General features: G+C 52.7%; 2 protein-coding genes across 3 annotated transcripts; one reads left to right on the top strand and one right to left on the bottom strand.

Moving 5' to 3' along the window:
* Positions 1-4,391: 4,391 nt before the first annotated feature.
* On the top strand, positions 4,392-6,401 carry FBXL15 (F-box and leucine rich repeat protein 15; the record flags this gene model as incomplete). The annotated part of the gene is made up of 3 exons (XM_082486101.1): positions 4,392-4,574; positions 5,332-5,834; positions 6,212-6,401. 3 exons carry the CDS (start codon positions 4,392-4,394, stop codon positions 6,399-6,401), a joined length of 876 nt encoding a protein of 291 aa, XP_082342227.1.
* A 1,074-nt stretch (positions 6,402-7,475) lies between these two features.
* On the bottom strand, positions 7,476-21,602 carry CUEDC2 (CUE domain containing 2). Of its 2 annotated transcripts, none has more exons than XM_082486102.1 (10): positions 21,501-21,602; positions 20,351-20,479; positions 14,687-14,780; positions 13,704-13,847; positions 13,317-13,378; positions 11,812-11,945; positions 10,518-10,688; positions 10,116-10,177; positions 8,384-8,444; positions 7,476-8,000 (listed from the first exon to the last, which is right to left on the bottom strand). In XM_082486102.1, exons 3-10 carry the CDS (start codon positions 14,758-14,760, stop codon positions 7,854-7,856), a joined length of 855 nt encoding a protein of 284 aa, XP_082342228.1. In that variant the 5' UTR covers positions 14,761-14,780; positions 20,351-20,479; positions 21,501-21,602; the 3' UTR covers positions 7,476-7,853. The 2 variants fall into 2 exon arrangements, with proteins under 2 accessions (XP_082342228.1, XP_082342229.1); XM_082486103.1 differs by lacking the exon at positions 21,501-21,602 and adding an exon at positions 21,245-21,421.
* Between the last annotated feature and the right edge of the window lie 1,133 nt (positions 21,603-22,735).

Below are 22,735 nucleotides of genomic sequence, written 5' to 3'. Positions count from 1 at the left end.
ATACCACAGCCACTCTGCAAACAAGAACACTTTACAGACACAGGCACAAGAAGCATACTGGTTTAGGACCCTTACCATTGGTGCAGTCCTAGGTTGTTAGCTCCACTGAACATCCTGAGGGTGTAAGGCTATGTCTCAGCATACACCTCTACAACACAGCAGCAGGCTCTGGTGCTCTTTCTGCATCTGCAACCAAACTGTGAAGAAGAAAGAGAACAGCCTGAGTATTTTACATCTGGAAACTACCCCAGGACTTCTAATACATCACACAGACCTCTCCGCTAGCTCAAGCTCAAGCCTACCTACTAATTCCCCCCCCCTGCCCCCCCAGACCAACAGATTATCAGGGCCCTGGGGGCACTAATAAACCTTAGTGGCCCTAAGCACCCTCACCTGAAGCCACCACCACTCCTGCCCATAGGCCCAGGGACTCTAAGCTCAGCCTGGTGCTCTTAGTTCCTGTTGAGCCATGTTGGGGGGGTGCTGCTCTCTAGCTTAGCTTAGCTAAACTAAGCTAGTCTTGTGCTGGGCTATGGGCTCTGCTGATTGGGATGCTCCCTTGTGGGTTAATGGTCTATCTGGACTTCAGCCCTACCCCATCACCATAGCCTTGGCTGTTGATTGTAGGGCTCTGTCTGATCCTGGTTGCTCTCACTGGGCACCAGCCAGGTATCAAGTGCCCAGTCTCTGGCTGGTGAGGCCCCTGCCCTTTCAGGAACAGCCACCCTTGCTGTGCCCTGACGCAGCTGGCGTGTTCACCCTGCTCTTTCCCATCTAGCTTGCACTCCTCTAAATGCTGAGACAGCAAATTTAGTGCCACGCTAGGCTTAGGGGCTAAAGAGGTTTATCAGAGCAAACACTCCACAGAACCTGCTTTGGTGGTGTGTTGGGGAACCTGTTTTCAGACTGCTGGATCTGAAAGCTATTCATTGCTTCCCAGGGCAATGCTGACCCTGTGAGCTGCATCTGGAGAAGAGCCAGCGCTGCCTGAGAGGCTGCAGTGCCCCCATCCCGGCAGGGTGATTGCTGCCCTGAAAGCAGGCTGAAGTGAGCTGGATTAGGTGTGATTCCTGAACAGTCCCGTGAGCAGCTCAGGGGAGATGGCCCTGTGCTAACTAGCCCTTGAGGCTCTGCCTTGACACTGGATATTAAAGGTAGGAGAGCCTTCACCTTCTCTGTGGGCACAGCCAAGCTTGTGCATCCACAAGCCAGGAAAAGGTTGGGAAGAAACAGAGGCCAAACACAGCCGGGTCTCACTTCTGCCTCTGCTTTAACAGTGCCTCCCAACCTCCTTGTGGTACCCGGAACTCGTCATGGCTGACTCTCCACTCTCCTCCAAGCTCTGCTACCAGCAAGCTTCTGGGGAAGTGACTCAGCCCAGCTGGATCAGAGGAAATGAAAAACATAAACAGAGTTTGGTGTGGGAGCAGAGCAGGTCCCACTTGCCAGCCCAGCACACGTGTTGCTCAGGAAGGATAACAAGCAATCCACAACACAGCTCCTCTGAGCAAGGACTTGACACAAGCTGGGGGCTCCAAGCCAGGTCTGTGTTGGCACAGAAAGCCTTCAGTGAACGCCAGATGTAATTGAGCGTTGCACTTCCTTGCTCTCTGGTACTCCCTCACCTTCTATCCAGACCAAGACCACTATTTCAAAAAGCCTCCTTGTAGCCAACTTCAGTCACAGTCATTCACTTATGGGGACAAAATTAAGGGACTCCCTGCCAGACGCCATACTTCTATTTCAGAGCAGGAACCAAGAGCAAGGTGAGGGCGGAGCTGAAACCTCCTGAAGGCAAAATGAACCTTCTTGGTCTAAAAGCAGGATTAGCAATTCCAGAGCTTTTTGTGCTCCCACCTCAGAGGAAGGAAGGGTTGTCCTAGGCCATGGCTGGGACAACCCTTTCTTCCTTTTAAAATTGAAAATCTCTGTCTCGCTTGTCCTTCTGTAAATGAGAAGCACTGTCCTAACACAGGAAGCCACTGGGACTCTCGAGGGGTGGGTGCTACATGCCCGGGGGCATCTACCCCCAGAGGACAGGCACTGGGCTCAGAAGACCTTTCCCCAAACCAGACTCCATGTCGGCAAGGAATGAGCAGACCAGGGTGCATAGACAGGTCATTGCTTTCTAGGGAACCTGGGACTTGTTCCAGGGAGTTTGGGACCAAGGATCTGGGACTCGTTCACTGTATGTGGGCCCTGCTCTTTTGCCAGGTGGATGGCTGTGTAGTGCCTGTTGCCAGCAGCCATCAGCAGCTTGGTGCTGCACAAGGTGACAGGGCTCTGATCCTAGATGGGGTCACCCATCCAGGGCCAGTTCCGAGGTATGGTGTGCCGTACCAACGCGGGGGGGGGAGGGTGTGAGGGGGAGGCGGAGAGGGCCTGCCCGCAAACCGGCAACGGGGAAACAGCAGCTTCTCTTTCTGCGGGAGCCCTGCCTGGAGTCGTTATGGCAACTGCGCCGGCAGGAGACCGGGCCGCTTCTCCGCGGGGGCTGCCGGTAAGGGGACGGACACCACTGGCTCTCCGGGGCTACGGGGGCAGGCGGGGCACCGGCGCGGGAGCGAAACGCGGGGAGCCAGTTGGCGGAGTGGGGGAGACGGGGACTGGGGGCGGCGGGCCGCGTGCGGGCAGCGCCGTCCCGTCGCAGGCGCTGGAGGAGGGGGGGCAGCCTAGTACCGGCGGAGGAGCGGGGCCCAGCGGCTGTCGGTCGGGGGTGCTGCGAGAAGTGTGACCCCCGGGGACTGGCCTTTCCCGGGGGTCCCTCCACTCCTGCGGGCGGGAAGGGGGCGGCAGAGCCCGCCGGGAGAGTGGCGGGGCCGGGCAGGGGGTCTGGGGGTCTGCACCGGCCCGGGGGGAGGGGGGGTGTCTGGCGGGGCCGGGGGGCGGGGCCGTCGCTCACCGGCAGCGGCGGGTCCCGGCGTGTCCCGGCTCCGCGTGGTGCTGAACGGACAGCGCCTGCCGCGCTGCGCATGCGCGGGGCCTCCCGCCGGCGGCTGGGGCGTGCGCTGGGGAACAGGGGCAGCCGGTGTGCACCGGGGAATGGGGGTAACCGCGGGGCTGGAGCAACCGGTGTGCGCTGGGGGACTGGGATCGTGGGGAACTGGGACGACTGGTGCGCACCGGGGATCTGGCGTGCGCTGGGGAACCGGGATAACTGGAGAACTGGGACAAGTGGTGCGCACGGGGAGCTGGTGTACCGGGGCCGGTGTGAGCGCCGCGCCGCAGGGAGCAGCCTGCGGGAGCCGCTAGGGCACCGGTGGGACCTGTCACCGCCGGGCCCCGCTGGCCCGCCCGCAGCGCCGGAGTCGCTCCCCGGCACCCCGAAGGGCTGCCGTTGCCCGGGTGCACCCGTGCCTCCCGCCCGGTCCCGATAACCCGCGCGCTGCCACCAGGGCGAGGTAAGGGTGCGGGGCCGGGCGGGGAGAGGCGGGGCGGTGGGGACGCGCGCACTTCCGCCCGCCGGCGTGACGTCGCGCCCGGGACGCCGGCGTCGGGGGTGGGATCAGGCGCGGCTGTATGGAGCGACCGGCGGAGCAGCAGGTACCGGGCCGGCAGCGGTGGTGGCAGGGGGAGGCGGCTGGGGCACGGCTGCCGCTTCGCCACGGGGCCCTGCGGGATGGGGGGTGTCTGCGTGCACGGCCCTGGCGGGGCAGCCCGGGAGCCGGGCCCGGGGGCGGCTCCGGGGCCGAGCGGGGGCCCGTGGGGCGGCGGGGAGGAATGGCCGCGGGTGAGCCCCCCCCCCCCCCCCCCCCCCCCCCCAGCTGTCGGTTCTGCTGGGGCCGAGCAGTCGGGGGAGGCAGTGGTTAGACTCGGTTCCTGCCCTTCCCTTCGCCGCCCGGGGCTGCGGCCTCACCTCTGCAGAGGAGCCGCGTCCCCGCTCCCCGGGGGGGGAGCTGTCGGGGGGCAGTCCGGAGCCATGTTGCTCCTCACGGGAAGGGGCAGGTGCCCTCTGCCCCTCGCAAGGTGGCCGCGTTGCTCGGCACTGGGTGCAGGGGAGCAGCTGCCCGCTAGAGTGATGCTTAGACGTGGAGGCTGGGCACAGCCACCGTGCGGGTGGTGCGGTAATGCTGCAGCAGTCACTTGCTGCCCTGCTGAGGGACAAGGACTCTGTAAGGAGCTGGTGGAAAGCCCCACCCGAGCTCTCCTGGAGGGCAGTGCGGGCAGGTGGACTCGGATGCCTGAGCAGTGAACGTCCCAGGCTGGGGAGGAGGTGACGCAGGTGGCAGGTGCGTGCCCTGCTGGTGGCTAGGGAAGGGTTTTACCCTGTGGGCTGACTGCGGGAGACATTGCTGAGTCTTGCTTTCTGGCTGTTCCTCCTAGAGGCACCCGGCAGTAGGTGTGAGGTGATCTAGCCTGGCTTTCACCGTAGCCTGGCTCCCTGGCGTCTGATGATGAGTCTGACCCCCTCCAGGGGATGCCTCCTGGACCTGCCCTGGGAAGACATCTTGGTTCCACATATCCTCTGTCATCTGCCACTGCAGCAGCTCCTGAGCCTGCAGAGGGTCAGCAAGTCGTTCCAGTCTCTCATCCAGCTGTACCTGGCCAACATGCGCTGCTTTGACTCAAGCCAGGTATCGGATGGCTCTGAGGCTGGGGGAGGCACAGATGTTCTACTGCTCTGGAGCTAACAGGGGAGCATCTGACTATGTGGGGAGAAGAAGCCCTCGTCAAGGAGGCTGGTTTCTGCTCAGGAGCTTGGGTTAATGTCTCAGGTGTCAGACTGGACAGATGGGCTCAGGGAGGAGAGGTGGTGATTCAGGGCCCAGCAATGCCACTGACTTTAGCAAGAGGCCTTGGGAGGAGTGAGCTTGAAAGCTCCACCTAGGCCATTATGGGGCACTGACTGGCAGAAACACAGGCCAGCTCCAGAGTGGCATGGCTTGTCAGTCCTCATGGAGGTTGTGCAATAGGGTGGTTCTGACCAGAGATAACTCTGTGCCTGGTCTTGAGGGAAAGCTTGTGCAGGCCCTCCGAGAGACTGCCTGGGAATTGGAAAGACAGGAGTGGCTGCTGTTCAGTGAGGGCACAGAGCAGTCTGGCAAAGAGTATTTGGAGAGCAGAGGTGTGGAGCTCATCAGGAGTACATAAATACAGGGGTGATGATGGGGGATGGAGAAGCCAGTGTCTTCTAGTTTGTGGCAATAGCCTTGGCACAAAGGGAGGAGAGCCTGACGGCAGGGTTTGCCCTGGGATGAGGAGAGGGTGGCTTTGGTCACCTCTGTCACAGTGGGTGAGAGGAGGGGAGAGAGTCTTTGGTGAGGATCAGGCTGAGCCAGGCTGATCTGAAACCCTGGAGAATGCCTCATTGTTCCTGGGTTTTCCATGCAGATTGGACCTGCCATCCCTAGAGCTGCTTTTGTTAACCTGTTGAAGGACAACGAAGTATTGCAGCAGTTGGCGCTCCAGAACTGCTCCGACTGGCTGACAGACAGGGAGCTGCTCCCGGTCATCGGGCAGAACCACCACCTGCACCAGATCCAGCTGAAGGGCTGTGCCCAGCTCAGCCGCCATGCGCTGGTGGCCATCTCGCTGAGCTGCCCCAACCTGCGCTGCCTCTCCCTGGCTCACTGCGAGTGGGTGGACAGCCTGTCCTTGCGCAGCCTGGCAGACCACTGCAAGGCGCTGGAGGCTGTGGACCTGACGGCCTGTCGCCAGCTGAAGGACGAGGCCATCTGCTACCTGGTGCAGAAGTGCAGCAGGCTCAAGTCTCTGTCACTGGCTGTCAACGCCAATGTGGGCGACGTGGCAGTCGAGGAGATTGCCAAGTGCTGCCCTGAGCTGGAGCACCTGGACCTCACAGGGTGTCTGCGAGTCAAGAATGACTCCATCAGGTACTGAGCAACATGGGGAGCTGGGATTGGGATGGCAGGTGTCTGGGGCTGGGAGAGGAAGAGAACCAGAGAGAAAAGTCAGATTTCCTTATGCTGAAAGCAATGAGAGCTCAGTCTGGGGTAGAAGCCACTAGCAGGCCTTTCAGGAGAGCCTACTGTGTGCTACTAACAGCAAATTCCTGAGCATGTCAGAGAGGGTAGGTCTGGGATCTGACTGTGTCCCTTGAGTTTCTCTCAGACCACCAGGGTGCTGCTCCTAAAGGATGGTGCATGTACGGCACAGTCGTGAGCACTGGGCTGCTGGGAGTAGAGAATAGGGTGAGTGATGCGCTCAGGAGTCCTGGCTTGCAACCTGCATGTGCTCTCTTTCTTGGCAGGGTCCTGGCTGAGTACTGTCCAAAGCTGCGCTCGCTGAAGGTGAAGCATTGCCACAACGTGGCTGAGTCCAGCCTGAGCATCCTCCGAAGCCGTGGGGTAGAGCTGGATGTGGAGCCTCCGCTGCAGAGGGCTCTTGTTCTCCTGCAGGACGTGGTTGGCTTCGCCCCTTTCATCAACCTCCAGATCTAGAACTGCTGCTGCTGGGGAGGGGGGGACTGACACAACGCTGGGATCCCAGGAGGATGCCGGAACCGGCTGCTGCGGAGACGTGCAGAGGGAGAGGTTGGTCCCGTTGGCAAGGCTGGCTGGCCCAAGTGGGGCTCACTCTTTCCTCTGGGGCTGTTTAGCAGCCACTGGGTGTTCATGAGTGGGCTTCATTGGTGCCTCCAGGGAAAGTAACTCCCTCTGCAGTGGTGTGGAGAGAGCGAGTGACTTGCAGGAACACCATGGTGCTGAACAGGCCTTGGCCAGGCCAGCTAATAGGTAGGATTTATTATTTGTTGTATTTTAAATCTCTAAGTGGCAGCTGTCCAGAGAGCAGGAGAGTGTTTGATGAGGACTGTCACCTCTGGAGTGGGTGTGCAGGGCATGCCAGCAGAGCTGTGGAACAAACCAGGCCAGCTGGAGCAGAAAGGAGAACAGCCTCCAGCCCTCCTCTTGAGAGAGGGCTGGTCCCTCTGGGCTCTGGGAGGGGGGCAGAGTGAGCCCAGCTCCAACCTGTGGCCACTGGCCAGCCTGGCCCCAAAGGGCTGGCATGGCCCTGGCGCAGGTAGCATGTGTGTCCAAGCCTAGGGCACTAGTTTAGGCTGGTGCAAGATGTTTTCAGGGGGAACACGTTCCTAACTGCAGCTTCACTGTCAAACACCAAACCTAGCGGTGCTGTCACTGAAAGCAGTTGGTCATTGCCATTTGTTTCTTCCAGCTTTTGGCTTAACGTTTCAGTAGTGCACAGGCGGGCTACTATATCCCGCTCCATCTCGCGTGGCTGGAGCTTTCACACTCAACAGTGGTGAAAAATGGCAGGAGCCACGGCTGTATTTATGGAGTGCTGCAGGTTGTGTTGGCAGGGAGAGCTTAGTTCTGGTCTGGAGTTCAGCCTCAGCCCTTGTATCCACTAGGTGGTTAACCAAAGAGCAGCCACATCTTGTGGTGAACACAATGAAGAGAGTAATTAGGGGAAGAGAGGATGACCCTGCTCCTATCTTTGGCCCCAGGAGGGATTGGAGGTGATGTCCTTAAAGCATGTGCATGCTCTGGCTCAACTACACACAAACTCACATCATCTTTATTAACACTGGCACTCAATTTAAAGCAACAGTGCACACAGATGTGTAAAAAGCTTGCTGCAAAAGCACAAGCCACATCTTAGATCTAAAAACGTCCCATGCAAGGAATAGCAGAGAATGCCCAGGCCTCAGAGAGCCGCTGTGGTGTGCCCCTGAGGGCAGAGGGACAGCTACACAAGGAGAGAAAGCTCCTCCTTGTCAGCTGGGTTAGTTGAGGAAGCTGAAAGCAATGTGCTGGCTCCCAGGTTAGTTCCAGTTAGTGGCAGGTGGAGGAGTCCCCCTCATCCCTACTGCCATGTGTCCATCCTGCCATGCCTGGCGAGTGAGGTGGAGGTTGAGCAGGAGGGCCTGGCTGTCAGTGGAACTTGTACTTCCTGGCTGGTTTGAGGCTGATGTAGGTTCTCTTCATCTCCTCGCTCTCAGGCTTCTTGATGTCTTTGTACCTCTCTCCCTTTGTACTCACCACCTGGTTATCGATATAGCGGATCAACTTCTTGGGAGCCTGGAAAGACAAATGGATGCACAGCTGTGCTGCCAGGGAAAGGGAGGGGACAAGCAGAAGCAGAGCTGTCCTCTAGGGGGTGGGTGCAGGAAGGCTGGGGTGGGCTGCTTTACCCATCCTTTGTGTTGGGAATCTTGGCCAAAACTGGGAAGGAAGCTATCTGATGGGGGGGAGCAGGAGCCATGCTAGTCAGGAATGGGACAAACTGACAGACCCTGCAGCACCTTAAGTTAAGCTAATCTTCCCTCTTTGCTGACTAGCAAGCTTTGTGAACTGTCCTGCCTTTGGCCTGCCCCTTTGCTTTTTGGACTTGCAGCCTGATTTTTAAACCTCGTAGCCAAAGGACATTGAAACTGCTGGTGAGCTGGGAAAGCTCTTCTTACCTCTTTGGGTGGAGCTGGCCGATGTGTTTTCTGATCATCTGCACTATCCACCATCATGTATCTGGAACACAATGAGCATTTAGTGAGCACTGTAACATGTACTGACACAGGCTGTGAATAGCCCTAGTCCTTTCTCTCCTGGCTGGTTTGTGGCTGTGCAATGTGCCCTACTTGCCTAGATTGCAGCTAGGAATACTTAACGTTCCCCTCTGGATCAAACAGGCAAGAAGTGTGTCAACCTTCTGGTAAGAATACAGCAGGATTCTCCTGGAGTAGTATCTTTGGCTGTATGTGAAGGGTATTGGAAACTTGGGCTGTTGAGAATGCCGATAGCCCCTGCAGAACTGAGAGAGGTGCTGAGGTCTGGTCTGCTCTGCCACTGGTGCAGCTTTGCTCCTTCTCAGCCCGAGTGATGGCAGCCAGAGGAGACAGAGGTGGGATTATAGGACCAAGCTGGCTGCTTCTACCTGGAAGAGATGGCATTCCTCTCACACTCCACATGCTACTTGACTAGAAAACAGGTCTGTGCTGGAAGCAACTTCATAAAAGCATCACCTCATTCCCTGTGTGACTAAAACATCAGGGTCTAAGCACTTGCTTGCGGTACTGCTGAGTTAATACTCTTGAGACTTTGGTGCTGGTTTAGTAGGTGGACAGCACAGCTGACCATGACTTCTGCCTCAGTAGCTAGAATAGTTGCTCCTGTGTATCTTCAGCTATGGTGATCTGCTCTCTGTACCTGTGCTTGAGTGATGTTTAAAGTACAGGATGTTGCCAAAACGTCATTAAAATGAAGTTCCCAGAAACACATCTAGCAGCTGGTGCTTTTTTGTTCCTTTGCATGTTACTCTGAAACAAGCCTGCACAGGAGATGGGCAAGGACAGGGACTGCTAATTCTGCCTGGATGCCATTCTGCCTTGCTTTATCTTCCCTAGCCATCAGCTGTTTATTTGGTCATTGGGGAGGATGTAAAGTGGTGGAAAAGACGTGGCTGGATAGACACATGGAATCTGCATGCCCGCAGGAGGATACTCGTGAAAGCTGAGATCTTAAAGTGGATCGATGAAACCACAGCATGAGTTCTATTGAGAATTAAATGCTTTTGGAAATGAATAAAGGTAAACCAATCTAAAGCCGTTTTCATTCCCAAGAAGTCCATAGGGGGACTTCAGAGAGGTTTCTTTAAGCGCATTGAATTCACACTTTCAGCAACTGAGATTTAATCTTCCCAGTGTTGCTGTACAGGCAGTCTCTTAAAGATATCTTTAGCCTTGTTTGGACTGTCTCCAAGGATGGAAGTATGAATGAGTTGCTGTAGTTCTACAAGTCACCGTGTGTTACCTGAGCTGCAGCACGATGTTTGTGCCTTGAACCTTTAACCGGGACCTCACCTGACAGTACTATGACTTAGACTATACCTGTAGGAGGCTGAAACCTCATGCACAGCCAGTGCTGTGACCCATCTGGGGCACACAACCTGTTTCTGTGCCAGAGCTCTAAAAGAAACACGCACCTGTTTTTTTTGTTTTGGTTTTTTTTTTTTTTTCCCACCTTATGATTCTATTTGTGCTTAGATGTGTTTAGCGATACCCAAATCAGCTTCACAACATCCTTTCTAAGCACCATGCACCCCAAGTTCTTTACAGACCTTGTCATCATTCTGACCTTCCCCAAACTGCCACCTCCACCTTTACTAGGAGCAGAATAAGGGGTTCTTTGCTGGGTACTTACTTCTCTAGGATAACCTGTTTTAGTTCCTCGTGGTTGGGTGCTCTGCGGGGCCGTGCCAGTTCCTGGGAGGAGACAAAGCAGGTATGTGAGTAGCACAACACGTGGGGTGTACAGCTACCCCCCTGCCAGCTCTGTGAGCCCAGCTGCTGGTGCAGCACTCCAGCCCTCGTGAGAAGGGGAGTGCCACCACAACTCCGCTGGGGTGCTGGCTCAGCCATGGGCACAGCCTGTATTCAGCCAAGGGAGGAAGAGGGGCTGTTGCTCTGGGTGATCCCCCTGGCTCATTGCGTGGAAAGTTCCTGCGGTCAAAGCTGCTTGCAGCAGACAGCTGAGACACCTATGTGTGTCCCTGAGCTCTGCCCTGCTCCTTGGCCTGCTGCCACCCAGCTCAGAGTACAGTACCTTCACACTCGCACCCGCTGGGCCAATTTCCACCTTCTCCTCCACAATTAACTGCACTGCCTCCTCCAAGTTCCCCAAGGCCATGGCGAGTGCCTTCTCTGCCTGGCTCACGGTACAAGCGGGGAACATCTCCAGTAGCAGCTCCACCCCATCCTTCAAGTCATCGCCTTCCTAGTTGGAGCAAGAGACACAGGTAAGTTGGGGATGCAGCAAGGAGATGGCTCTTGAAAGGACTCCTCTGGTTTTGTGTTGTCAGGAAATTCAGCTTGCCCTTAGCTGAAGGCTCTCTCCCTGTACAAGCATGACTAAATCCCCTTCCTGAAGCTAACAGGGGATTGTATCTTTGCAAAGCCAAAGCATCACTCTTCCTTAATCTCTGCCCCCTGTATTTTGACTTTCTTTAAAGTAGGGCTGCTGTGAACTGTGTGGCCATGCTACATCTCTCCTTAGGAGTCAGCTTTCTGGATGCTGTAGCACAAATGATCAAACACCTGCTCACCTTGTGAAGTTATATGTGCTTTGATCAGAAAGGGAAGGGACTGCTAAACAGTGACCTGTGGCTACATCGGAAAAAAGCGCAGCAGCAGCAGCATTTTCTAGAAGGCTGTGGACACAAAATGATTGCACTGCGGAGCAGGAAGAGATCAGCACTGCAGAACCAGCAAGCAGTGCATGAGGGAAGAAGGTGAGTGGGATCTGCCAGGTGTTGCAATGCCCGTAGCATGGGTTATGCTGAATAGTGTTGCAGAACCAGGACCGCTGGGCCACTGACTCAGTGCTGTATAGCTCAGCAAGTGCAGAACACAGAAGGTCATTGAGGGAGGGACCGGCGTCTTCAGGACCGACACCCAGACATGGCTGCTTCCCATGCAGATACTGTGTGATAGCTGGGGAGAGAAATAGTGACACAGCTCAAACTGTGGAGTGAGGCTAGAGGAACATGGCGAAGCCCAGCTAGTGCTGCAGAGGGATCCCCATGGTGCTTCTGTGGGACCTCTGAGGGCCCTGGGACAGGCTCTCTCAACCACTGTTCTGGCTCATCCTTTCCAGTGGCTGGAAAGGATGAGACAGAGCAATGGCTCACACTTCCGTCAGCACGTAATTTGCTTTTTCCACTTACTGACACAGTCTTGCTCAGGCCATACAATGGAGGAGATCACAGACACCAGTGATGCTGTGTCACAGCCTATGCTGTGCTTCCTTCCAGAGCCAGAAAATGCCCTCAGGTGGTGCTGGTAGACTAGTGCTGGGTGACTGTCCCCAGTGCTCCTGCTCCTCTGTGGGGTGCTCATACCTGGGCCCTGGCTCCGTCTGTTGGAGTAAACAGCCTTTCCCCGTTGCATGCTCCAGCTCCAGGCTCCTGGCCCTTGGTCAGGTCTTCAGAAGGTGCTTCACTCCTGCTTTCCACAGCCTTTTGGCCAGGTTTTTCTTAAAGACATAGTGATATCTCTTGAGGAACAGTCCCACTAACGCTAGAGCTCTGAGCTTTCTGTTGGCATTATATTGCTAGTGCATCCATGCCAAAGCAAATCCTTTCTGCAGCAAGGCAGTGCTAGCACACGCTGGAGCGCCCAAGCGCTGCATTTCCAGGCTTTCCAGGCGTGGGCTGCTTGCGAATTCAGTTCTACCTGTCAATTCTCAGCTCTCTATCGCTTTGGCTGTGGATACTTACAGTCTTTTTGTTACATTTCTAAGAATTCCCTGCTGTTTGCTCTAACTTTGAATTAAGGTGTGGTTTTGATTTTAAATTTGGGAATACACTCTGGGAGTCCCCAGGCTCTACGTGAGCCAGCACATCCTGTGATCAGGTTACCTGATGCATCTCTCTTTACAGGCTCTTTCTGTGTCACTTTATGAAAAATCGTTTCACTTCTGTTCTGTCCTCTCTAAAATTGGGATGGTGCTGTCCTTCCACACTCTGGATATATCAGGATCCTCAAAGGGGGGGATGCAAGGGACTAGAGCATAGCAGCAGATTTTGTCAAGTTCAAGAAAGCAGCAAGTAAGAGACAGGACTATCTGTTCTACATTGTGTAGCCTTCTCGCAAGACTGCAGTGATGTTACCAGATAAGCAAAATCCAGATTGGTGTGTCCTGAAAGGTTTAACATCCAGGCGCTTCACCTGTCTGTTCTTTAGTGGGAAGCACCTTTGGGGCTGATTAATCTAGGAATCCAGCCAATCTGTGAATGCTGAGGTTAGAAAGGGCCACTGAGATAGCGTAGTCTTCTGCAGTCCTGCATAGTGCAGGCCAGAGCGCATCATTGCTGATTTTGCATCCACGTGAGGGTTCATGGGTGAATGGAAAGTGAGCCTGGAGGATGCTTAAAGTTTAGAAGTGACACACGTAATCAGCTAGATTCTCTATTTGATGATGCAACTGACATGGGCTGCCCAGTGGTAGTGTTGCTTAGGCAGATGGCTATCAGAGGCAGGCAGAAATCCTCACTTTCAGAATTAACCTACAGTAGAATTTCCACAAGCAGCCCTGTATCTGCTATTTCTTCCTTATTACATTGAATTTGGTCTCAACAGAGGTGTTTGGAGATCTGATCAACTTTTTTTCACTCCAGTATGTCTTGGACAGTATTCCATATGACTCAAACCTTCCATGTATTGCTATCAGAAACCTGACTGAACGTTAAAAAAAAAAAATCGTGAATCAATTCAGGCTACCTTATGAGATCCTAACTGTGGCAAACAATATTGTATTTTATCCTGTGGTAGTGCTCAATTTCAAACACTAAGACTGAAAACACATGCAGAATATACCTTCTCGTGCTGAAACTGTGTAACTCACCTTTGTTGCGAGCTTCACCAAGCCTTTCTGAGAGGGAGAACATCATTTCACAAACTTCCTCACTGCAAGAGACAGAAGCCATATAATTAGTGTGAGGAATAAAAGCAGTAGCCTACCCTACTCTGCTACCTCTTCATAGAAAGACAAGGCTTGACAGGAAGCCCAATAAAATAAGCTGGTATTTCAGATGGCCAAGGACCTACTTGCAAACTATACTGGGATTACCATCTGTGTATTTAGGCAAAGACTGACTTAATCATAATGGCATGGGTTTGTTACTAATACATCTTCAACTGGGTATAAAAAAAAGACTTTATGGTACTGAGGGGCTTGGGTCCAGGCCCCCAGCACATGGCATGCACATACAAAGCAGTAACGTTCACGTACCTGTGGATTTCTGCAAAACCAGGGATATACGCCTCCATCATTTCCACAAAGGTGTCCATGTCAAAAGTCTCCTCGGAAGACTCTGGTGAGCCCAGCTCTTCCAGGACACCCGTGATATAAGAGAAGAAAACATCATCCATCCCACTAGAGAAAGAGAGAACACAGGGCATGGCAGCAGGGTCAACAGGCCTGTTATTTCTCTCTCTTTCTTTCTATTCCCATTCGCCCTAACCTTGTGTCTTTCTAATACAGCAGCAGAAGGACCTATGTGGACTGTATCTTATGGGCAAATGCCACCAGTAAAGCCAGGTAGCAGTTGGTCAGTAGTCAAGTGGGCAGCGTTTATGGATAAAATCCTACATGCCATCCTGCTTCCTGGGCAGCACTGGGCAGCCCAGAGGCTGTGCTCCTATAAGTGCTTCAGCTGAGCTAACCAAAATATTCCAAGTGCTCAAACCCTGACTTTTCTATGCTGACTGGTGTTTCAGGTATGGTCATTGTATTCTGTCAAGTTGCAATTTCTACGGGATGCAGTGTTATCTGCTTGCTGCTCTCCACACTTGTGTCGCTGCGGCCACAGGCTGCACAACTAGCTGCTGTGTTCCAGCCTCAAGGTGGCTGTATCTCTGCATGCAGGCAGAGTTCAAAATAGGAAGAGCCCTGACATAGCATTATGCTGCTCAGAAAGCCCTTTGGGAGCACTCTGGAATGAAGGGAATCCCATATTCTAATGGGTATTACCGGACAGGAAATTAATCATCTTGGTCGTCAAAGAAATGACATTGCTAGATTGCAATGCTAAATGATAGTTATTCAAGCGTTCCCATCAGAGCCTGTGCAAATTACCTGCATCCTGGATCTGACTTAAGAAAAAGCAACACCAAGTACAGGGAAACTACAGAGTTCAGTATAATGTGTAGAGGGACAATTAATGCAGAGTTCAAGACAGAACAATGATATTGGATCTTCCTATCTCAACATACCTGAGGTCTGCTGCAGGGATGTGAGATTGGATGAAGCATGTCAGTGTGTCTCGAATGATCCTTTCAAGCTCCATGTCTCTCTAAACCTTTTTCTCTAAAAAAGAGGAGGAAAAAGAAAACTCCATGTAATTTCAAAGGCAGCAGATCAAAATATCACCAAGATCAAAAGGTAGGTACGGTATAGGCAAGTGTGCTCTTCCCATCAGAACAATTCATAAACTCCTCCAGTATGTCCTGTCATCCCTGGGTAACAGCAGGCAGATATCCACAAAAAGCAGCAGTACGAGGATCCCCTGAAAATACCAGTCCAAAGCAGCACAGTATCTGGGGCCTCTCTGGCTCGTGTTGATGCTGGCAGCATGCAGCTGTACTGTACATTTAAAATGCCCTTTCCAGGAAGCAAAGCGGGAAATGCAGATGTGTCCAGCTGCAGGACCTCAGAGACACCTTTTGAGCTGGAACGCTGTGCTGTCTGGCGAGGAAGCAGCGGACAGTGGATTTGCATGCTCAGTGCAGAAAGGGGTGGACCTTCCAGCTAAGAGCATTCGCAGTGATGCTTGGACTCAGGAACGAGTGGGAGGAAGGGTAATGGCTCCTAAAGAAAGGACAACCTAGAGCATATTTTACAGGGAAATACCAAGCAGGGCACAGACAACTAGTCTGCCAGCCAAAATATCAAAGGTCTCCAGGTCAGGCATGGACTGCCAGTGGAATCCCACCCAAACAGGAGCCTGTTGTTGTGCTCACTAAATGAGCCATTCTGTAGTAGATGCAGCTGCAACAAGGGGTGCTTGATAACCCCAAACTCAGGGGAGTTCTAAGAATCACAGAGCTCCTACAGAAGCAATAGCAGAGGGGCGCTGCCCACAGCCCTCCTTCAGCCATCAGTACTGGGTCTGGACTGAATCGGGCAGAGAAAAGCCATTCCTTAACCATTCTTTCCCCCTGGGGTCTACAAAGCTGCTGGGTGGACAAACTCCTGGTGTAAGCACAGAGTTCTTCTGAGGAAGGAAACCAGCCCTGCACATAGACAAAATGATGTGTTCATCAGCCAGAGAGCTTCCAAAGGTCACCATGCTCCCACCAGTGCAGTTCTTTCATTCCAACCACACCAGGACCTGACCAGGTCTGTTTGACACAGAACTCATGAAGCAGTCATGTGGGTTGCCACAAGACCATTCTCATGTTCCCATGGGAATCAAAAAGGTTTGGCATTTCCCAAGATGAGGCTTCCAGAGCTCACAGGATATAAACAAAACCACCCCGTAGCATTCAGCACTGCTCTTGCAGGACCTAGGGAGAACCAAAGCCCAGCAGCCTGTCGGCAGGGCCATCTGCAATCTAGAGGCCCATTCAAGCTCTGCACTGCGCTTGGCCACCACTGAGGGTGCCCAGAGCACACACGCGCTTCTCTGTGACTGACCCAGGGAGCTTGCCCAAGCCAGCTGGACCTGCCTCTAGCTATGGTCACACTGAGGCTCTAGGGATTTGAATCTTGCTATTGAAGGAGAAAGCTTACACAAAAGTGCTCTGCTGGGTATACAGCATCCCACATTGCATCTCCCTGCAGTGATTCCCCACAACGTATTCCCAGTTTGTGCTCTTCTACTCTTCAGAGCTTTGAACAGACACAGGTTTTGCTGCCTGAAGGACCAACTCTTACTGAATCCCTGCGTCAGTGCCATTCCCTTGGGGCAGTAGGGAGACAAATACAGAGAGAACCTCACAGCAGCGGGACATGAACAGTGAGATATATTCATATAGAAGAGCTGCCCTGATTTTCACTGTGTTGAAAGCTAAACACAAAAGCCACCTAATCACCTAAACTTTCCTGCAGCTACTATTAGTATTAACCCTCCTGCTGATCTAGATCCAGTACCTAAAAAAGAAAACAAACCCCTCTTTACATCTGCCTCTCACCTGAGGCAATGAACAGTAAGCTAAAAATTCTGTACCACTACATGACCAACATACCTGTATTCAAACACAGCACGTCCAGAAACAGCTAGAGGAAGGTATCATCAGAAAGGATTATTTGTTTGCCATTTCTGTCTTAAGCTAAAAAATTTCTTAGGCTCCTGTAATTTCAATTAGAAAATTCCCATTTCACAGTATTAGAGGGAAACAACAGCCCAGACTTTTTCAGGTAGGAGCTCTTCATGCAAATGCCCAAAGTGAGCCCCTGAGATCCTGTGCTGCTTTTATTTTTCAGCCTCACGAGGATCCTTTGCTTGCATTTTTCTCACTTTTGCAGATGTAATAGCCTGCAAACGTGGAAGCTGGATGCAAAAACAACCACGTGCCAAAACACCTTCCCGCTGCCCATTTGTTGTTTCTGTGCGTTTTGTGTGTTCTCTAGTGCTGTGACAGAATGAGGTTTATCTTTGTCATCTTTGCAACATACACAGCAAAAAAGGTGAGCTTTGTTCTTCTCAGACATCAAAAAGCCAATGATAAGATTTTGAATCTCACTGTTGGCAAGAATACCATCCTAAGCAGCAAATTTTTCCCCTCATTTTAAGCTGAATCTGCAAATTGGCAACCACCAAGCCCCCTGAACTTGCAAGTACAAGAAAAGTAATTTTTTTTTTTTTTTTTTACAGAAATCAGGGATGGGAAATCAACATACAGCAGTCAAAATGTTCTTACTACAGTCACTACTATCAAGAAGAACGCTTATTTCCTTCTTCCTCAGTCTTCATGAAATCCTGGGAACTGGAAGTCTGAAAGTTTCTGTCCATTTCCACGAAACAGGCCCATATTCTATAAGAGATAGCTGTATAGTAACCAATAACATTTCCTGACAACCCTATTACCTGAACAACAGCACAATTCACCATGTCAAAGGTGCTTTTGTGAGGTCCATAAATTAGCTGCTGGTAATTTATTCTGATCAATAGAACAGGCAAAGTCACTCATCTCCTTAATCAAAGGCACTTGAGGCAAGTGTCAGACTGGGACAAGAGAAACACAGAAAAATATAATTCAGCAGTAGGAGCATCATAGCTATGGCCAGGCACTAACTGGTGTTGAATCCATTCCCTGACCTCTGACAACCACAAGAAATGCTGGTGTGAAGTGTTTGAAAATATTCAGGCATTTTCCTGTGGAGTTAACATGCTGTATCTGAACAAAAACTATTTCCTTGTGTCTGCGAGTGGAAAGAAGGCAGCAGGTTTTAACTATTGGGTATAAATGGTTAAATGGTATAAATCTCAGACAAATCCATCCACCAGCACACTTGGATTTAAGGTTTACATACAGAGAAGGCAAGCTGCCACCTTTAGCCTGCCTTTGAAGAAAGGAAACCCTTTAAATGACAGAAGTATTTCTTCAAAGGTCAGTCATCCCCCTTTCACCTGAAGAACCCATCTCTGCTCCTATAAAATGAGACGCAGCAATAGAGACAAACGTGCTTGCATTCAACCATTTATTGTTACAGAGGAGAGATTTTATTCCCCAGTAAAGAGACTGTCCTTACAAAACTTAACATCTGGGGGATCTGTAGTGCACAATGGTCTTGGCTGAATGAGGTTTGTGGAAGACAAGTCCTGAAGGTCCTCCGGCCTTTCAGATTCGGTGGGTATCTTGTTGAAATAAAGGGAGCTGATTAAAAACTTTATATAAACATTTTAAAATAGATTCTTCAAGGAACAAACTGATGTTGCTGCATGTTCCTCCCCACATAGCCAAGTTTGGAATTACAGAACTCAGGACACCAAACTACCTTATGTACTTTACCTTCAAGTGCAACATTTTTCAAGTGGTCACCTGCAATAGTTAAGGGGGAGATTTACTAGAAGGGCTTATCCTATGTGCCGAGTTTTGTGGAGGAGTGATTTATAAAGCAAAGAATGATTTAAAGCCCAAAGGCAGGAGAAATCACTCTCCTGAAAGCTCAATTTTACTGAAAAGGTATTACTGTGATTTCAAACTTCCAGCCGTAATTGCAATGTGGATTTTAAGATCACTTCAGTAGTTGTCAGCTGATTGAAACATACCTATGAAAGTCCTTCTGTATTTGTCATTATAATATGAGCTCTGCTTAACATGTTGCACAGAATCTATTTTTTAAAACATATGGTCTAGAAATTGTATTCCTATTGCTCTGCCCTCAGCTAGAGCCTCACAGTTTTGCACTGTCAGAACAAGACACCTTCAACCCTTGAAAATCCCTGCCACTTTTCAGACAGTCTTTAAGCACCGAGGTTTATTATTAAAGAGTGAGTAGTGGAGCATTGTATGTCATCTCATTAAGACAGGGTTGTTTGGAAATACCAGGAGTGCTCACTTGATCTACATAATATTGCATGGCATACGTATTTCCTCACCTCAGGCAGAGAAAAGTGGTATCAGTTCTCAAAATGCGAATTTGAAAATCGTTCATTTTCTGTACTAGATAGTTTGGCCAGCAGCTCAATAAAGTTTGCCACCCTACTGTCTGTCTTGAGAATCTGGTAATCTCCATCACCCTTGCATTTTTCTTCCTAACACATTAATGTCAAATTTGTTGGGCTTTTTTCTGTAAAACAGCTGCAGAAATAATGTGCTTCTAAAAATATCATTATCCTTGTGGTGTCTGAAATATCTACTTATACTATATTCAAAAAAAGTTGGCTTCTTTTTGTACAATTCATATGAATCTGACTTCCTTAAAGAAAAAAAAAGGCGATAATCTGAAATGTTTGCACATAGCTAGATCATTTCTGAAGGCTCTTTCAATCCAAATTTCAGTAATCATTCTCAAATGGTCAATGTGATGCGATTGGAATGATTGATTGTGCCCTGGACTTTATATTAACAAGATAGACTTGAGGAGAGCAATTTAGGAAAATGTTTCTGAACTAAGAGGAACAGCCATTTGGATGTATAACAACTTTTATGAGATCATAAATTTGCCTACCAATGAGCTGAGGTTTCCCCATGTGGAAGGAGATGGGTGTTGTACGCCTTGGGTGTTTCTCAGAACAGGCTAGAGAAAGTTTAGGTAAGTCTGATCTGGCTGAGGGATTGACTGGAACACCTTGAGAAGGTTCCTTTTGCTCACTTTTCAGTCATTATTCTCAAACAAGGAAGTAATGGGACGGGGATGGTTCACTGTGCTCTCTCTAGAAACTTGCTATAAGAAAACACAGAGCACGTCTCGTGCAGGTCTGTGTGCACGCGCACACACGTTTGTCTGTGCTTGGGGAAGTGTGGATCCCTGGGATACAAGGAGCTCTCAGTGTAGCCTGTGACATACAGCCTCAAAGGAAATCTCTCAAAAGCCACATCTGCAGGACAGAGACCGAGCTGTGGCTATATTCCACTGAACTGCTTTACCTCCTGAAACTTTGCTGGCTTAAGAGAAAGTTTTCCAGGCTGAGTAACACCTTACAGACGTAATTTCGGTGCTCCCATTTTTTGTTTTGCTTGCTAAAGAAGTCCCTGAAAGGACTTTCACAGTGTGGTTGCTATGGGAAAGCAGGCCGAGGTCATTGTGCACATTAACACAATTAACTGCTTAATGCTCGAACACTAAAATAAGACTTTTGGTAATAACTTAGTCCCACTAAATTACAGTAATAGAAGATAGCGACGCCACTGGCCAGGCTCTTCCCTCCCTCACAGATCTATGCTGGAGGGCTGCACTCGGGTGCTGCTCTGCTGGTGTGGAGCCCTTACCTGAGCAGGAGTAGCGCCTGTGCGAGGACCTCGGCTCTCGGCCGTGTTCACAAGTCACTTCAGTGCCCGCAGAAGAGTCGATGGCCCATCCTACGGCTGCTCAGCCCAAGCCATGAGCGAGGGAGTCCTCTATGGGAAAGGAAAGCTGAATCAGCTGGAGCACAACAGAATTGTTCTCTGTATGTCGGCGTCTTTATGCTTTGTGTCACCTGTGGCTGTTTCCCCCAACGCAAAGGGTACATCTTTATCCTTTGGAATAAAATGTACAATGTGAAGGGCTAACTTTTGGATGCGAGAATAGCGTACTTGTCAGCCTCCAACTCACTGCCACGCTGGGATGTTTTTCAACGTTTACAATTTCTGTGGCGAGGCCTGCAGTGGCCTCTGAGCATCACCGACATATTCCCAAGGCGCCCGTGGCCTCATGGCCACCGCAAAGCACAGCTTCTTTCCGGCGGCTCCAATGAGACAGACCAGCACGCGGGCGCCGGGTTTCTCCGCGGCTGCTTGGCCGTCCTTGCGGCGCGTCGGCAGGGCCCGCGCTCCGCCAAGCCCCACGCTGGGTGGGCGGCTGGCACGGACCCGCAGCTACAACATTACACCTCCGGGATCAGCAACTCTGGGGTGTTATTTATTTCCTCTGTCTCTGTTCTCCCTCCCCACCGGGCAGCAATTATCCTGGAGGGAAGGGGGGTGAGGGGGGGAGAATTTGGCCACGGAGTGCCCGAAGCCAACTGTGCCAGCAGACCGGCCCCCCCCCCCCCCCCCCCCCGCCATGCCCCCTCCGCCCGCCCCCCCCCCCCGCAGCTGCATCCCCACGCCTTCGCCCACATGGGCAGACGCCCCGTCCCGTCCCCGGGTATCTCTCCCCGGGCGGCAGCCGGCTCCCCGTACCTGCCGGGCGCCGGGACTAAGCCAAACGCACGCGTTTCTCGGGCTCCTGCCCTCCCCGAGGGGCTGCGGGCTGGCTCCTCGCAGCGGCGCCCCGCAGGCCGCCGCCGGTGCCCGGGTCCCGGCCCGCCACCCCTCCCCGCGGCCTGTCGCCCCCCCCCCCGCCCCCAACCCCCCCGGCCCCGCTGCCCCCGGGGATGCTGCGGAAGGAGGGGGGGGCCGGGCGGGCGCGCGCCGCCGGCGGGGGCAGGGGGGTCACCTGATCGCCCGCGCGCCCCCGCCGCGGCCTCGCTCCCTCCCGGCGCGGTGGAGAGTCAGTCATAGAGGCGGGCCCACGGAGGGTAGAGCGGCTCCCTGCTGGCGCGCTCCCCGCGCCGCCATCTTGGTTGTGGGCAGGAACCCGCCAGGCGGGTTGTTCTCAGCGTCCTGCCCGCTCCCCCCCCCTGCGGAGGCTGCAGGAGCTGGCGCGGGTCCCAGGCGTGGGTGTGCCCCTATCGGTGTCCGGGCTGGGGCCCCGAGGCCAGCGGGGAACGGGACAGCACTTGGGGGGAAGGCGGAGAGGAAAGAAACCCGGGCAGAGGGTGGCAGCCGCCAGCGCGCCCAGGCCCCGGCGGTACAACAGCGCCTTTGTGGGGCCGGGGAAAAGGGCCGCCACCCCGAGACACCCCGAGGGAAATTCCCCTCCCCGCCAAGCGCCAGAGACGCTTTCCCTCATGAAAACGGCACATTTTCAAGCGTTTGGGCAAGGCCGCCCTGCTCCTCGGGGTGCTTCTCCGCAGCCGAAGGTGTCGTCGGGCGGAAGCACCGTCCGGGGGCTGTTCCCCAGGCCTTTGCTGAAGCCGGCAGCTGCACGCAGGGCCTCCTGCCGCCATTTCCTCTCCGGCTACAAAAATTACCGCCTCGCCCCATCCCGCACTCGACAAGCCGCCATTTGTTCTTTTGCTGCGGCGATGCAGGGGACTGCTGGGCCTCTGGGCGGCCTCGGGCTCCGGGAGAGGCCGCAGCAGGGCCGTGCTACAGGACAGGCCTGTGGGTTTCGCCTTCCTTGCCGGCTGCAGTCCCCTTCCCCAGCCAGGTGAGCTGCTCATTGGTTTACTTGGTCCCAGCGACGACAGTAGGTGGTTCCTGGAGCAGCTTTGGAGATGTAATTCTGCGAGGCCAGCTGCTTCTCCTTCAGAAGAGTCCTAAAGCGGCAAGGCATAGTTATTCTCTGACTCACGTTCCTCAGTAATGTGTTGCTAAATACCACGCGAATGAGCCTGATTCTGCCTTTGGCAGTACCAGGAAAAATCCAGAGTAACGTCAGCTGGGTAGGGAACACTGCTCCACACTCACTCCAGTGTCATTAAGAGCAAAGTCTGTTTCCATTGTTTATTTCTGTTTAAATGTATATACATTCTGTCCCTGACATACACATCGTTGCAGGAGTATTCAGTGTCTTTGAATTCTTCTGCTTTTGACTATTGTTTGCTGCAGTTATCCATACACTAACTG

Source organism: Vanellus vanellus (genome assembly GCF_965231255.1).
Source record: "Vanellus vanellus genome assembly, chromosome: 7".
Taxonomy (NCBI): Eukaryota; Metazoa; Chordata; class Aves; order Charadriiformes; family Charadriidae; genus Vanellus; species Vanellus vanellus.
The sequence above is the reverse complement of the archived record's forward strand: the minus strand, read 5'-3'. Positions and strand labels throughout refer to the sequence as shown.